This window comes from Corvus kubaryi, unplaced genomic scaffold, assembly GCF_017639235.1.
Source record: "Corvus kubaryi isolate FWS band 111438036 unplaced genomic scaffold, C.kubaryi_AGA036_p1.0 37308, whole genome shotgun sequence".
Classification (NCBI taxonomy): Eukaryota; Metazoa; Chordata; class Aves; order Passeriformes; family Corvidae; genus Corvus; species Corvus kubaryi.
Window position 1 is genome coordinate 15955013 of NW_024581096.1, and position 15593 is coordinate 15970605.

At 43.1% G+C, this 15593-nt stretch overlaps 2 protein-coding genes across 5 annotated transcripts in view; one reads left to right on the forward strand and one right to left on the reverse strand.

Annotated features, from left to right (window-relative positions):
- Positions 1-8782, reverse strand: part of TPGS2 (tubulin polyglutamylase complex subunit 2) — a 29581-nt gene extending 20799 nt beyond the window's left edge. The window contains exons 1-2 of one of the 3 annotated variants that reach the window (XM_042028745.1): positions 8630-8782; positions 4054-4133 (exon numbers count right to left, since the gene is read on the reverse strand). In XM_042028745.1, coding sequence (XP_041884679.1) covers positions 4054-4133; positions 8630-8702 — 153 coding nt within the window. In that variant the 5' untranslated portion in view covers positions 8703-8782. Of the gene's footprint in view, positions 1-4049; positions 4134-8629 lie in introns of all 3 variants that reach the window. The other 2 variants (XM_042028746.1, XM_042028744.1) reach the window with 2 other exon arrangements.
- A 144-nt stretch (positions 8783-8926) lies between these two features.
- Positions 8927-15593, forward strand: part of KIAA1328 (KIAA1328 ortholog) — a 171879-nt gene continuing 165212 nt past the window's right edge. Inside the window, exons 1-3 of one of the 2 annotated variants that reach the window (XM_042028740.1) lie at positions 8927-9021; positions 13492-13527; positions 15211-15350. In XM_042028740.1, the coding sequence (XP_041884674.1) occupies positions 8970-9021; positions 13492-13527; positions 15211-15350 (228 nt within the window). In that variant the 5' untranslated portion in view covers positions 8927-8969. Of the gene's footprint in view, positions 9022-13491; positions 13598-15210; positions 15351-15593 lie in introns of those variants that run through there. The other variant, XM_042028741.1, reaches the window with a different exon arrangement.

Genomic DNA, 15593 nt, shown 5'->3' on the forward strand with positions numbered 1-15593 from the left:
AGATCTTCTTGAATGCCATCACATGGCACGTACAGGAGATCCAGGTGATCAGGCCCAGACAGCATGGGTTTGTGAAAGGCATAACTACGTGACCCGATCTCCTTCTATAACAAGGTGACTCTCCTAGTGGATGAGGGAAAGGCTGGGGCTGTCTGCCCAGACAGCAGTAAAGCCTTTGACACCACTTCCCACAACATTTTCCTGGAGAAATTGGCTGTTCATGGCTTAGATGGGTGCACTGCTTGCTGAAACTGATATCCCTGCCCAAAGAGTGCTGGTGGATGGAATTACATCCAGCTGGGGCCAGTCACTAGTGGTGTTCCCCAGGGCTCTCTGTACTAGGGCCAGCCCTGTTACTTTTATCAATGATCTGAATGAGGGAATCAAGAGTTCCCTCAGTCAGTTTGAGAAGAACACCAGGTTGGGTGGCTGGAGGGCAGGAAGGCTCTGCAGAGGGATCAGGACAGGCTGGATCCATGGGCCAGGGCCAAGTGTGTGAGGTTCAACAAGGCCAAGTACCGGCCCTTGGGTCACAACAACCTCCTGCAGCTCCAGGCTGGGATAGAATGGCTGGAAAGCTGCTGAGTGGGAAAGGACCTGGAGGTGCTGGTTTTCCGTGGCTGAACATGAGCTGCAGTGTGGCCAGTTGGGCAAGAAGGCCAATGGCACCGGGCTTGTGTCAGCAGTAGTGTGGCCAGCAGGACCAGGGCAGTGCCCATCCCCCTGTGCTGGGGGCACTGGTGAGGCCACACGTCAAATCTTGGGTTCAGTTTTGTTTCCTCACAGCAAGAAGGACACAGAGGTGCTGGAGCATGTCCAGAGAAGGGAAGGGTCTGGAGCACAAGTCCTGTGAGGAGCAGCTGAGGGAGCTGGCGGTATTCAGACTGGAGAAAAGGAGGTTCAGGGAGACCTTCTCACTCTCTACCACCAGAAAGGTACTGAAAATACCTGAAAAGACACATGTGGGTCAGGCTTTTCTCCCAAGTAACAAGTAAGAAGGACAAGAGAAAACAGTCTCAGGTACCTCTGTGTCCCTCTAACAAAATGCAATTTTCTATTTTTTGAAAACCAAAGCAATAATGTGAGTGACTAATTTTTGTTCTGGTTGAGGCAAAACAGAAAATGTGATTCAGGCACTGCACCAGAGTGCCTCCTACCAGTATTTTAGTGTAACACCTATTTCTAAAAACTGCATGTGGGGGGGAGTAGGGCCATTGCCAGCCTCATTTTAGGAGTGGGAAAGGGTTCATAGGATGATACACAGTTATTAGCACTGGTTTTCTGGTGACCAGGTAACTCTGTCTCTACTCCCTCTTCTATTGCTTGTCTCTCTTTCTTGGGGAAGAGGTAACATCTGAGTAGGTTTATATATGAGGAAACATTGAAAGACTATCTGGTTTTATTAAAATATATTGAACTGCTTACAATTTTTAGGGAAGTGATGCTTTACCCATGTAAATACACTTGGCAATCATGTATCTGAAATATTTTTGTGAGTGTGCTGATTTCCAATAAATTCTTCATGAGTGATTTCAAGCTTGATTTCCTGAAGTGTTACACTTAACAGCTCTTTCTGCCTTGGGAAAAATCTCTTCTGCTTTCCTACTGTCTTACTGCACTTACTCCTGTCACAAAGCTCAGTTTCCCCTGCAAAGCTTCGTGGCATCTAAGGGACATTAAACAAGCTTAAGATTTTAAAGATTTTTTAAATTTTTAAGATTGAAAGGTAAGATTTTAAAACACCATAGTATCCAGGTACGTAGTAGCACAAACATGGCACAGCACAATTTAGAAAACATGGCGGATGAAAACAAAAATTGTGTATTGCCAGCATGAATAAAGTATGTTAATTAATAATTTATAATTTTAAAAAGGTTGATTTTCTTTTAAGAGCTTCTGAACACTTGGATTTTTTTCTCAGTAAAGAACCCTTTCCCTTGCAAAACTGAAATAGCACTGGTAAAATTGATTCCATTAAAAAAATAATCTAAAGAATAAAGCTTTTATTTGGTGAGTCTCAATACAGATAGAAGTTGTTGGGGGAAGAATAATGTAATTTTTGTGAACAGTTTCACCAGTTTTTCCTACATTACAGAAGAAGTCCTCAAATACTTCCATAACCAAGAGTGTAGAGGGAAGTTAAAAATACATACTCCGACAAAATCTTATTAAAAATCCCAACTATGGAGAAATGATTATGCGTGTAAGTATTGCCACCTAGTGGCCTAAAGCCCGATAAAAACAAACACTGTATTCAAATTCAAGAAAAGTTTGAGGAAAAATGAGGTACAAGTTCATCCTAGAAGGCTTCGTGAATTGTTGAGTTGCACTTAATCATCATGGCAGGACATTTTCTCCTGCAATTGTGAAGATTGGGTTAGACTTAGACTTCATCCCCAGAGCTCATGGGACAAAAAAAAAAGAAAAATATCAGTTACCTTTCAACTTGAGAAGGGAGCTTTAATTTGTCAATGCAACTGGAAGCAAAACCAAAGAAATAGACAGCGAAGTCCTTGACTATTAGAAGTCCAGCTTAACTGGAGCTCTAATTTTCCACATTTACTTCCACAATTGACTTAGTCCATTGCTGGGCAGGGGGGGAGTGGGAACTGAAATTTTGTTTTGGCTTCTCTTGAGTGAAGTGCTTTGGCTATAGCATTTGTTTGGCTTTACAATAGCTCAGTTTTGAAATAAACCCATTTTAGTTTAGAGGAGAAGCAGCACTGAAAATGAGAGGAATGAGCACTGTGTCCAGGAAAAGCAGTCCTCTCTATTCAACAGAAGAATGAGCAAATACCACTCTGTTCCCAGACCTGAGCTGGCTCACAGTCATGGTGCCTCAAACTTTCCAGTCCAGTTAACCCAACACCTGAACAACAGCTACAGGAAACCAGGAATCAGTTTACACAAACCTGAAAAACAAGACATTTCTCCCTGACCACAACTGCTAGCTACTGGACAAGTTTCAGTAAGTAACACACACGTTTACATCACATACGTTCCAATGTGGACAGATAAATTCTTGATAAATGTCACTAATTGGAATAGGGCATCATAGGAACTAGTGCAAAACTTTTCCTCACTGTTTAGGAAAAACAGTAAGTGGCAAGGTGTCAAACGGGAAGCTATTTTATGCAGTGGTAGCAAGAGCAGTTGCTGGGAGCATTTGCTTTAGGCCATAGCTAGGACTGGAGCAGAGGGAGGATGATTCACTCAACTCCATCCTCTTGCCATGTCCCTTTCCAAAGGCCAGAGAGCTTCTACTGTCCCATTTCTACACGAGTGACACCTACCAAACACTTATTCCACCATGGCCATGGGATTAACAAAGAAGATACGTATATTCCAAAAAGGGAGTGAAAATGCCACCTCTGCCCACAAGAGTCACACGACAGTTTTCAGGAGCCCTCTGATCACACAGACTGATGCATTAAGGTCAGATAATGCAGAGTGAAGGGAGCGTGTGTCCTTCATAGTCTTCTAGAGGCAACAGGACATGCCCTGGCCAAAAGATTAGGCTGGGTAGCCAAAGAGGAGGTGAAAGAAAGGGATATGAGAAATTGAAGCAAATGGCTGAGACTAAAAAGAGAAACAGATAACTGGAACAAACTGGGTAGGTCAGTGTTTTTTGCCACCTTGCCACCTTTACCTTTAATGGCCATGGATAATAAAGCACTGCTTCATTTTGTTTGAAAGGGAGCTGGAAAATGTTTTCAGACGTGAGTCAGAAAAATGTTTGTTCCCCACTGAGTCACCACTGTAGCTGCCTACTACAGTTATGTGGTTTCTTTTTAGAGCTGTCATCCTCAATGTACCCACACTCATGATGTTTCTCTAACAGATCAGGTGCACCTGAGGGCCTAACAGAGTGATACCTGATAAAGAAAAAACCAACACCACCACCAACACCACTGTTTAGGCTGCACTGTACATCAAACTTGGTAACAAGCTGTATCATAAACAAACACAAGGTTGCCATTGCATTTGACATTCTCCATGGGCTGCTGAACATTCAGACTGACCTCATTGCAGTTTTATCAGGAAAATACTCACTTGCTCCCAAGAAACGATTGTGTGGCGTTCAGCTGGCTCTTTTTCCATGAACGTCACTTCAGCAACTCCTGGAGAAGTCTCTGAAAGGAAAAGAGGAACACGTTTGCAGCTGGCACGGGTGACGCCAACACTGTGAGACAGACAATTTTGCAAATTAATCTGAGTGACAGCCAGGGAAAAGGCATTAATGACTGGAAGCATTGTGCTGGTGACTGAGCAGTCACTTTCTTTTGTCTGTAACTCTACTCAGCATGTCTTGGCATGAGGATGTCTAGTGTTGCACAAAATCTTATCCTTTGAATTTTTTTATACATACATATGCACATACCATGATGTATCTACACATACAGTGATTTAGTGGGTGGCATTCCCCCCCAGAGTGGGAGGGGTTAGAACTACATGATCTTTAAGGTCCTTTCCAACTCAAACTATTCTATGATTCTATGGTATAAACACAGACAATTTGTCTTCAAGGTCTGATCTTTTGCAGAGGTTTCATGAAAAAAAAAAAATCTGTGATGGGTTCTGAGGTAAACTCTTAGAGGGGGATGAATCTTTCTTTATAAGCATGCCCTGTGGTTTCTGTTGGGTGGGATATCCTCAGCTTGGGACAAGATGTAGTGCAGCGCTGCTGTGAACTGCTAGCAACCTTATTCCACAAGGACAGGCACACTTCAGCTCTGGATTTAGTGAGTTTGGACAGACAGAACCTGATCCTGCCAAAGGGACCTGCAGGACCAAACATTAGGTCTCTGGAACCCCAGCTGGACATATGAAAATTTGTTACAAGCACTGAGCTTGTAATCCATAAAAATCATCTGAATATTTTATGGGAAAGAATGCTATATAAATGTGAGATACTAATCCACATGGTGCTTTCAGGTGTGTGATGGTAAAACAGACTCCCTTATACTTACTATTTTATAATGTTTTTATTCATCCACAGCCAACTGAAATAATTCCCACAGAGATAATTCTCTTTGGATCAAGTCCAGAAAGACTACTAACTTGTTGTGGGAACTGCAAGCCCAGCAGACAGGGCCATGGAATAGAACTGATAACTATGCAGGGCTTTCAAGACTGGCTCTGCTGTGAAAGTATTGGCCCCTACAGCAGTCACACACATTATAATTGCTTTCTGGTAAAACATACACAGTGCACCAGACAGGAAAAGCAGGCACTAGAAAGCTTTGGTTTGTTTTTTATCTTCAATGCCAGGCTTTTAATTCTACCAGTAGCATTGTCCTTGTCTGTTCTGTTGGTGGAAGAGTGGCACTCAGTTCAGGAAGCCTAATCTCCACTTCAGTTGGAAATATTGATTGGTACATTGGTCAGATAATTGAAAAGATAAAACATGGCATCAGAAAAACAAACTCCAAGTCAAAGACATTAAAAAAAAAAACCATAGTTGGTCACATAGGTAAATTTGTCTGGCCAAGGGGGACCCCCAACATACAGAAGACTCTGATGTTTCACCAAATTTCACTTCTGGTAGGTGGGTCCAAGGCAGGGTGATCTGTCTCTTGCTCACATACAAGCTGTCTGAACAAGAGAGTGGAATCAATAACCTAACTGTTCTTTTCCATCTAAGCTGTGCAAACCTTATGACAAGTTGAGGAGATTATAATAACAGAGTAATTGTTATTTCTGTGATCAAAGAAAACATCAGGAATGTTTAATTCATCATGCACAACAGCTGGGCTGGGATGACAGAAGATTAAATATCATAGCAGTCAAAGAAGATGTCTAGGAATGAGAGAAATGCAACTTCTAAAGAGGTCTGAACCAAATCCAAGATCAAAAGAACGAGAAATTCCACCTTAAAAGCCCGAATGTTATATTAAAAATATCCTGTGGGTAAACTGAAGACCATGTTTAACAGGTGTGCATGGGTATGGATGGGAGCTCCACTGAACATTTAGGGTTAACTTTGCCATGAGTTGCTTTTTCATCCAGATGGAAGAAATGAAGCCACTCTGGTGGCACCTAGATACATGATAAAGCTTAACTACTTCAGGTGACTCCACCTCATTAATTACTCTGAATCAAGATCATAGTAAACTCTGCCCTATTTTCAGGACATTTTATCTGGAAACTTCCAAAACCACTTTGCAGTATTAATCAGAAAGAGTCAATGTAATGGTGGGACACAAGGCTGAAGCAGGAAACCACAGGATTTTCAGTCTTTACAGTACTGCTAACACTGCCTATAAGTTGGCTAAACTCTCAGCATATTTTTCAAATGTCTGAATAGTTACGTTCTTATCTAATACAGAGTGCTAACAGTTAAGTATGGTTTTGCCCTGGGCAGTCCAGAAGAGCTAACACCTTCCATTCTGACTTAGTTATGAATAATAAATCTTTCTGGAATTTTCTATTACTCACAGAACTTCAGCAAAATGAATCATATTGGCAATAGGAAAGATCTCTCCCTTTTCCCCCTCAAGTTATAGCCTCCACATTGCTTGTAAGAAATATCCCTCCTTGGAGGGACTTCCAAGACATCCCAACTTGGAGAGACTAAAGTTAAAAAAAAAAAAACCCAAACCAACAAAACAATGTCTGATTTTACTTTATGGTAGGTAGAAAATGCCAAGTGACTTCATAAGACTTTCTAAAAGATTTAAAGTAAGATAGTTTCTAGTACTACTAACTACTGAGCAAAGCATTGCTCTGAATGAGATACCCGTTGTTATTTGAAAGAAACAAGCACTGAACAGACTGGTAATGTTTCCCAATTAGCTAAGCCATTCTAATTAATTTGGTGGCACAGTTGAAATGCCTTGGACTACTTCACTGGAAAAAATGTGCCAAATTCCCTGAAGGTGTGGAGAGAGAGAGAGAGAGAGAGAGAGAGAAAAGAAGTGGAGTAAAACATCACTGTGATGGACTTTGCTGTATTGCACAATACAAGTTATCAGAGACACAGAGAGAAAAACAAGAAAACACAAACCAGGAAACACCTTCCATCTGGTCGGGATGTTACAGGACTTTCAGAGCCATACTTGCATTGCCATGTCTATCCAAAACAGTTTACATGGCAACATTACATTTGGACACAGTTCACATCTCACAGATCTTACACACCTGAGGATGGTGAAAATGTGGGCAGAGCTAGTCATTTTTTAAAAAGAGCTACTTCAAAGAAGCTTTTGCCATGATGATCATCATCGGTTTCACTCATAGAGTGATAATGTTACCCTGACCTTACAACTAACAAAACAAACAAACAGAAAAAAAAAAATCCACCCACCCCTCCTCAAGAAGTCAAATAGTCAGTATGACAACACTGATCAAAGATTGAGGGTGAAATCCTGTCCTCACTGAAGCCCAGAGAAAGAATTTAGCCCTGATCTTTTAATCTCATCTCTCTGAGCAGCTATCCAAACCCATGTGCAACTATAGATACACTGAGGTTACCAGGTGAAACTCACTGTCCTGCAATAAAGCATCAGGGTGAGGTAATTACAGAGCTCACTTTGGCTCTAAAATTCCCAGCAAGAAATTCCAGGACAGCAATTTGTAACCTTGTTGTACACATGGTTTAGGAGAGATGTACGGTTTTCCAGCCTTACAAATAGGGTAGTCCTGTGCTCTGTGCTGCTGAGGTATGAAAGGTCTAGTGCTGAAATCCTTTGCACATGCAAATACTTGCACAAATCCTTGTGATTCCACTGATACAAATAAAGTTTTGTCTGAGAATCCTTCCTTTGGATGCCTTCAGTCCTGCTGAACTTCAAAAGGAGCTGAGGGGATGCAAGAAGGCTCAAGATCTGAGCAAAACCTGGAAATGGCAAGCGGGGCATTTTGTGGAACAAGTCTCACAGTGTGGGAATTAGCTGCAGGGAACCTATTTATGAGGATCTGATCCCAAGGAGATTCACAAATTGGCCTCCTACCAGAACACTGCACCATGCTGAACTCCCCTTCATGGGCCACACTCCCTGCTGACCCCACACTACCACAAAAGATCAGATTTAGGCACAAATTGCACATGAAGATTGTATGGAGACCTCATAGAAACCTTCCAGTATCTGAAGGAGGCCTGCAGGGAAGCCGGAGAGGAACTCTTCATTAGGAACTGTAGTGACAGGACAAGGAGTAATGGGTACAAATTGAAAAAGGGGAAATTTGGGTTGGGTATTAGAAAAAAATCTTTACTTTGAAGGTGGTGAGACACTGGTAGGTTTGCCCACAGAAGTTGGGGATGTCCCTCCCCGGTAATGTTCAAGGCCAGGTTGGATAAGGCCTTGAGCAATCTGGTCTAGTGGGAGGTGTCCCTGCCCATGGCAGCAGGGTTGGGAGTGGATGATCTTTGCGGTCTCTTCCCACCTTGTAACACTAAATGATTCCATGATTTTGCATAAAACACCACCTTCTCCTCCTATGATACTTATGAAACTCTCAAGTCGAGAGATTCGGGATTCCTGCCGTTGCTTCCAGAAACAAGGATGTGTCTGAGTGTGTGGAGACTGCTCAGCAACGCCATTCACAGGAGGGGCCGTGACAACCGGGTGGCTCCCCCCGCCCCCGGCCTGCCCCCGGCCCCGTGGGGCTATAGCTCAACGCCACTCACCCAATATCCTTGTGACGCCCAGGGTGAGCTTGTCCAGGTAGGGCTTGATGCCGGTGGGGGGTCTGTCCTCCATCCTCCGCGGGACCCTCCTGCCTTTGCTCAGCCCGGCAGAGAACAATGCTTTTCTGTCCTTACTCCTGCCCCGTAGCCGCGGGGTGCGGTGGGAGTAGTAGTTCTTCCGGGCGGTGCCCCGGTCAGACTATGGCGGCTGCCGGCTTTTAGAGGACCACGATTCCCGGCATGCCTCGCACCCCTCCGTCTGCCTCCGGCGCAGGCAGCCAATGGGCGGTGAGCGCCCGGGGGGCGGCTGGGGTATGCAGGGAGTGGCGGCTGTTTCAAGATGGCGGCGGCGGCCGCTGGTGCCGATGGTGGTGTTCACTGGGGCCGGGGCTGTATCCTTGCCTGGGACTCGGTGTGAGGGGACAGCGGCGGAAGGGCCGCCAGGGATGTGCGGGGCGGCCTGTCGGGAGGTTTGGCGTGGAGTCGATGCGGGGCTGTGGGTCGGGTGGCACAGGGCTATGTGGGGGCTCCGCTGGCGAGTGTGGGGGGACTTGGCCTGGGGAGAGGAATTGGATATGTGCCTGTGTGTAGGGGGTACGAGGGGTTTCAAAGCAAAAGTGACCTGGGAGACAAGGGAGGGTGGTAAGTCCCCTTCACTGTGAGACAGCTCTGAAATCCCGGGGCAAGTAAATATATAGAAAATGGGGAAACTGCATTCAGCTTACGGGAACTTGTAAGGGAATCAGTAGAGAGAATGAGGTTGTACAGCCTGGAGAAAAAGAGGCTCAGGGGTGACCCTATCGCACTGTACAACTACCTGACAGGAGGTTGGTTGTAGCCGGGTGGGGATTGGGCTCTTCTCCCGAGTGACAGGATAAGAGGACGCAGTTTTAAGCTTCTCCAGGAGAAGTTCAGATTGGACATTAGGAGGAATTTCTTCACACAAAGTGTGGCTGGGATTTGGAAAGGACTGCCCGGGGTGGTGATGGAGTCACTGTCCCTGGCGGTGTTCAGGGAAAGACTGGACCTGGCATTCAGTGTTTGGCACGGTGGTGTTCAGTCATAGGTTGGACTCGATCATCTCAGAGGTCTTTTCCAACCTCATTGATTCTGTGATTCTCTGAAAATGAGGCTAGAGGCTGAGCAGGGAAGAGATGTGTCTTTTGTGACTGGCACGTAAGCTTGACTACAAGCACAACATTTTGGGTGAACCAGTGTGGAACTTGCAGGGCTCTGTCTTTGAGGGATGAGGGTGAGGCTGGGGTGGCTTCATCTGCGGAGGACCTGCAGGCTCCCACTGTGGGAGACTACCTGGGGCTGGACACGTAGATGGAGTGGGTGGTGGCTGTGGCAGGGAGCTCAGCCTGTACAAACCTGGTTAGAGAGAAATGAGTTTGTGTGGCTCAAGACCTGGTGTTGGTGTTTGGGCTTGTGTGGCTGAGTTGGAGGCTTGGTGACTTGAAGTCATCAGGGTAGAACTGACAGTCTGGCCTGGTGGAAATACAGGAGCTGACAGTTTAGCTCCAGTTGAGGGGTTTGAGGTGTTGCTGTTAGTCAGACTGAGAGTGGGATTTCAGTATCACCTGGAAGTGATTGGAAAGAAGAGTATGTGTATGTGCTCTTTTATTTATATTTGACTGCACACCCACTGGGACAATGTGCAAGTGAAATGGGCCAACCATCCCATGGCCTGTTTAAGGAGCACATCATTATGATTTCCCATCTGTGTAAAGTAAAAAAGATGGTCTACAACTTTTTCCGTGCTGTGAATGGGATGAAGGTGCGTGGCCACATATCAGATTTGTTGTCACTACTCTTCTCAGTTGTGGAAGCGTTGATGCATTTATATTGACAGTTAACTATTTTTATCAGTTAACTACTGGGTAACAGGTTGTTTCTCATGACTTAAGTATGGTTTCTTGAGCCCAGCAGTAGCCTCATGTATCATGATATTCCAAGGAATGAAGTTCTTCCTGACGACCATTTCTATTCCACATGTTTTGGTGAATAGGCAGTGTTGCCTCTGACCTTGGAAAAGTTTAAATTCTTAGAAAAGCACATGGAACAATTTAAAAATAATGGTAATATATGCTTTCAGAAAAAGAGGAGTGGGTGGGGAATTTGGCAGATTGGTATAAAAGATTTGGAAAACTGAAGTTTTCTCCATAATTGTTGAATAGACTCAGCTCAGCAAGGCAGGTTGTGTAGGTGAGCTCTACCCAGGTGTTGAGTTTCTCCAATGCCTCTCTCTGCTGTTGCACTGAACTTTAGCTGTGGTGGTACAAGGTTTATAACACTACGCTTGCCTTACTGGCAGTCGAGAGGCATGTGGCAGTGGACTAATGTTAAAAGGTTGATGCTGGTGCTGTCCCCAGTCTGTTACTCTGAGGCAAGGACATTGGACCTGCTTATGAATCAGCCTCTGAGTCACTGTGATTTTCAGGCCAGCTGATTGATGTAACCTGCTCTAACTTTGAGGTATTCTAATACACTGGGCTGCAAAGCTTCACCACGAGAGTGGTCCTGGTAGCTGGGGGGAGTAACAGCAACAGCCTTGACTAATCTTTGCATCCTGCTACTAGGAATCTATCCACAACAGCTGGCAATACCAGAGGCACACCCTAAAAGCAGAATGTTGTTTAGGCAAATCTTTTTATTTCCCATAGCCATGTGTTGACATGCAGATTAACCATATGTCAGTTAGTAGGAACTGCCTGTGCTGAAGTTTGTTGTTTCCTGAAGCAGTATGAGCTGAACGTACACTTCTCAGTACCCTGCAGTTTGCTGTTGTGGTTGTGCTGACACAGCTGGGCTGTGATCCAGACTCGGACTTTTGATCCACCTTGGTGCTTTTGAAAAGAGAGTACGCACAGTGCCTTCCTCATAGAGTTTGTTCAGCTTCCTTGCCTGATTCGTGCTATGCCCCCACAGTGTGTTTTGGCAGCTGGAGATTGCAGTCTGCAGCTCACAAGTGAGAACAGAAATGCTCTCAGTGTTTGTAGAGAGAGCTGGCTTTGACAGCAGTACTCACTGAGTGTGTTTTTAAACTGGTGTGAGGCTGGTGAGTGATAATTGTTTGCAAGTGATAAAGTGCATTGACAAGATCTTAAGTGAGCCTGTGATCAAGCCCTTCCAGTGTGACAAGTACCAGTTGTGTGATGGACTGTGGATGTTGACTGAAGTTGGTGTCCACAGGAGGAAGCTCCTAGAGTTTTCCCAATTTTCTCCACTGTGTGGTAGTTTACTAAATTAAATTTTTGAGATGATGTTATCAGAATCAAATTGTAGTTAAGGCAAGAGTTTGTATAGGGTTATTAAAATATTTTCACAATTTTACTTTATTGTATGAATGCAGATGCAAAACCTTAAATGCATTTATCTGTCAACAGTACAGAAATTAGATAATTGAATTAATTGGCCAGCCATAGAAGGTTGAGGAAAGTAAAGGGGTATAAACAAAAAATAGTGGAGGAGAATTTTGTGCCCTGTGCTTTTGTTTTCCACTTTAGTATTGCCCTGGTTTCAGCTGGAATAGAGTTAATTTTCTTCCTTGTACTTGGTATGCTGTGTTTTGTATTTAGCATGAGGATAATGCTGATAACACACTGATGTTTTGGATATTGCTCAGCAGTGCTTACCCAAAAACATGGACTTGGGTGACCCATGCTCTACCAGCTAACAGATACAAAAGAAGTTGGGAGGGATCATGTCCAGGAGAGCTGACCCAAACTGGCCAAAAGGAGATTCCGTAACAGAACATCATGTCCAGTCAACTGGGGAGTGTTGGCTGGGAGCTCCCAGTTCCTGCTGGGGGAAGGGCTGGGCATTGGTCAATAAGCAGCTGTACTGTGCGTCACCTGTTTCTTTTTGGTTTTAATCCTCTCTCCCTCTTCCCTTTATGTTATTTTGTTTCAGTTGTTAAACTTTTCTTATCTCTACCCAGGAGGTTTACTGTTTCTCTCTGGGGGCAGGGAATTGGACAGGGAGTGGCTGTGTGGTACTGAGTTGCTGGCTGCGGTTGAGGCACAAGAAGTATGTTAGTTATTTATGTGGGAATAAATCTTTACGTTCAGCTAAATGAAACTGCTTCTTTAAGGAAGACAATATGGTTTACACCCTTCCCTGAATTATATTGAGTCCTATTTTTAGTGGCTTCTAAGAGGCAGGGATTCAAGTTCAGTTACTGCTAACATAGCACAAGATAATATGGTGCCCTGTTGCTTCTGATTTGTAAGTGTTTTCTGCGATCAAGTAATTTAATAGTTAAACCTCTGGGATATTTGAAAGTTCTTGAAACTTGTTAAAGAAAATCAGTCCTCAGGCTTTTATGTATTACTCATCATGTGATGATCAGATGGGAATAACCAACTTCCTTTGAAATCTTTTGCATTTATCTGCGTTTATGTTTCTTAGAATGTATCACCCAAAATGTATCTCATTGCAATATCAATAAACACTGTTTCAGAATTTGCCTGCCCTACAGATCAAGATGTTCCCTATATACTGATAAACTGTTTAAATTTAAATAAATATTATTAGTTCATTATCTTAATTGCTCTTGTAATTGCTCTTGTAACTGGGGCTGGTCCCTGGGATCTGCTGCAAAGGTGACCTCTAAGATAATCTTTACAGGCTGAAGGTTAATGCACAGTGAAGAAGGAGTAAGGCCTTTTGTTTTACCAATCGCTGTGGTGATGTTTTTTTTTCTAACCAAGTTTTCCTTGGTTTTCTTGCTCCCAAAGTGTTGACAGTTTGTTTTCTTATCAACAGCTGTGTAAAATTAAGAGACTAAATACTTCTTTTTACAGTTCAAAGAGCCAAGCTTCCTCTCTTTTTATTTCCTTTGACAAAGCCACATGCAGCTTCTGATGAAGAAGATCCACTGGTATCTGTTTCAGGTATGACCTTCTAATAGACATAAAAAAAGGTTTCTTCCTGTGGATGATAAAATTTGCAATGTCTTTTCAGGTATGTGGTTTGTGTATGTAAGTGTGTGTAAGGTAGAGAGTCATCATAAGTTGTAATGGGACATATATGATTATAGCAGAGGATTTATGCTCTGCTGCTTAGATAAGCATGCTGTATAAGATGAATAGTTCCAGGGGAGTTGTTTGTGTTGCAGGTACAGCATGACTTTATCCAACTTACAAGGCAAGCTGAATTTTTAATGTGGTCTCCAAGGAATGTTGAAGCATTAGAGGTGTTCAGGTCTCTTGTAAATTTTGAAGGTATCAATTGAAATAAAGATTCATTGTGTACAGATAAAGCAATTTTTTTCTTATTAGTTCTTTTGACCTTGATTTACTGAGTGCATGCTTGTGTATATTGCTGGCGAAAAGATGAGACTTCTTAGTTCCCCTTCAGAATTCTCTTAATTGTTTTCAAATGCAGCTCTTCAAGTGACACCAGGTCCTGAAAACATATCTGGGGATGGTTAACTCTAGACTGAAGTTGTGTGTGTGTCATTCAGTAGTTCTAAGTTTTGAGGAATTGTACTCTCTGGGTTTGAGGTAGCGTGGATACCCTTTGAAAGTACTGGCCAGACATCTCTGTTGAACTACAAAACACATGCAGAGATTTTTAAGCCAGGAGATGTCGGATTGTTTTTCTCTGTTCTCTGGAAAGAAAGCATTGATCCTAAATGATGGAAATCGATTCACTCTGGGAAGTTGTCTTCCCCTTCTGTGGAAGAGGATTTCAGGAACATTGTTTTCCCTTGTGTATGAGCATGGAGATGATACAGCTTATAATTTAGTTCTTTTGCTTGAATTGCTGGTACACTTCTGAAATTCATTACCCAAATAAATGTAATCTGTCTGCTGGTATGAAGTTAATATTTTTTGTTCAAAACTTTTTGCACTTCTGAACAGAGAAAATTCAACCCTTGAGGAAGTACCAAGAAGCTATGGGCTTTAATCTGGCCTCGGAGATTTTAATGTTAGTGTCAGTGTTGGTACTTTGTAATTGCAGCATCAGGATTTTCAGTGCTTTCATGTTCTTACCGTTGGTAGTGGTGATCTAATTCTAATTATGGCAGGAAGTGTTTGACAAATGATCTGTGGAGTGTGCACTGCAGTGTTGCCTTACTCATATGCCTAGTCCTGAAAGGAACAAACAGCCTGAGCATCAGTAGGTTGGCTGTGTAACAGAAAAAGTGGTATTTTATTATATGAGTGGTACTTTTAACAGCTTTACTGCTGGTTGGTTCCTTACTGTATTTGGGTATCAAAGCAGAAGCTCAATTTTATGCTTTTGCATCTTAATCAAACACAGGTTTTTTTTTCATTGAACCTCAGTCTGAAGACATAATGTGCTTTTCAGAATTTATGAAATGTTCATTGTGGCTGGGTGTGCTTCAGTGCCACGCACCTCTTTTTCTGCTGATGTATTCCTCTTAATGAAATTTTGTATGGAGTGAGAGGATGGGGGGAACTGCAGACATATTCATGAGGTGCTTATTCTTTTCAAAAAAAAAGAGCTGCTGCGGCAAGGATTTCTTTGTGGAAGTCTGGTTATACAAGGCAGAGTAGGGCCCCTTGTCACTTTATGATCTGCATGTTCTGCTTGTCTTTCATTTACAGGAGTGTCTACAAAAGGAAATTTAAGAACAAGGTGTTTGCCAAAATATCAAACAGGTCAAACTGAACTGAAGGTGCCTGTAGCTGTTACTTCTGTTTCCATGGATCCTGATAGAGGTACAGGAGGTCTGACAGGGCAGCAGGTCAGTAAAGACAAATTTTTCTTACTCTTAAGAGTGCCCATAGTAGGAAAAATGGCTGAAAATTCTTAGATTGATAACTTCTAAACAGTTTTAGAGTACTGTTATTTTTACAGTCTCTTACACTTTTTGCCTGCTCTACATGGTGACTTTCTAGCAGAAATTATCACCTAAAGAGAACAAAGGCTGAATGTGCTAATTTATGTAAGTGGTGTGTAAGTGGGGCTATGTAAAACAGATTATTTA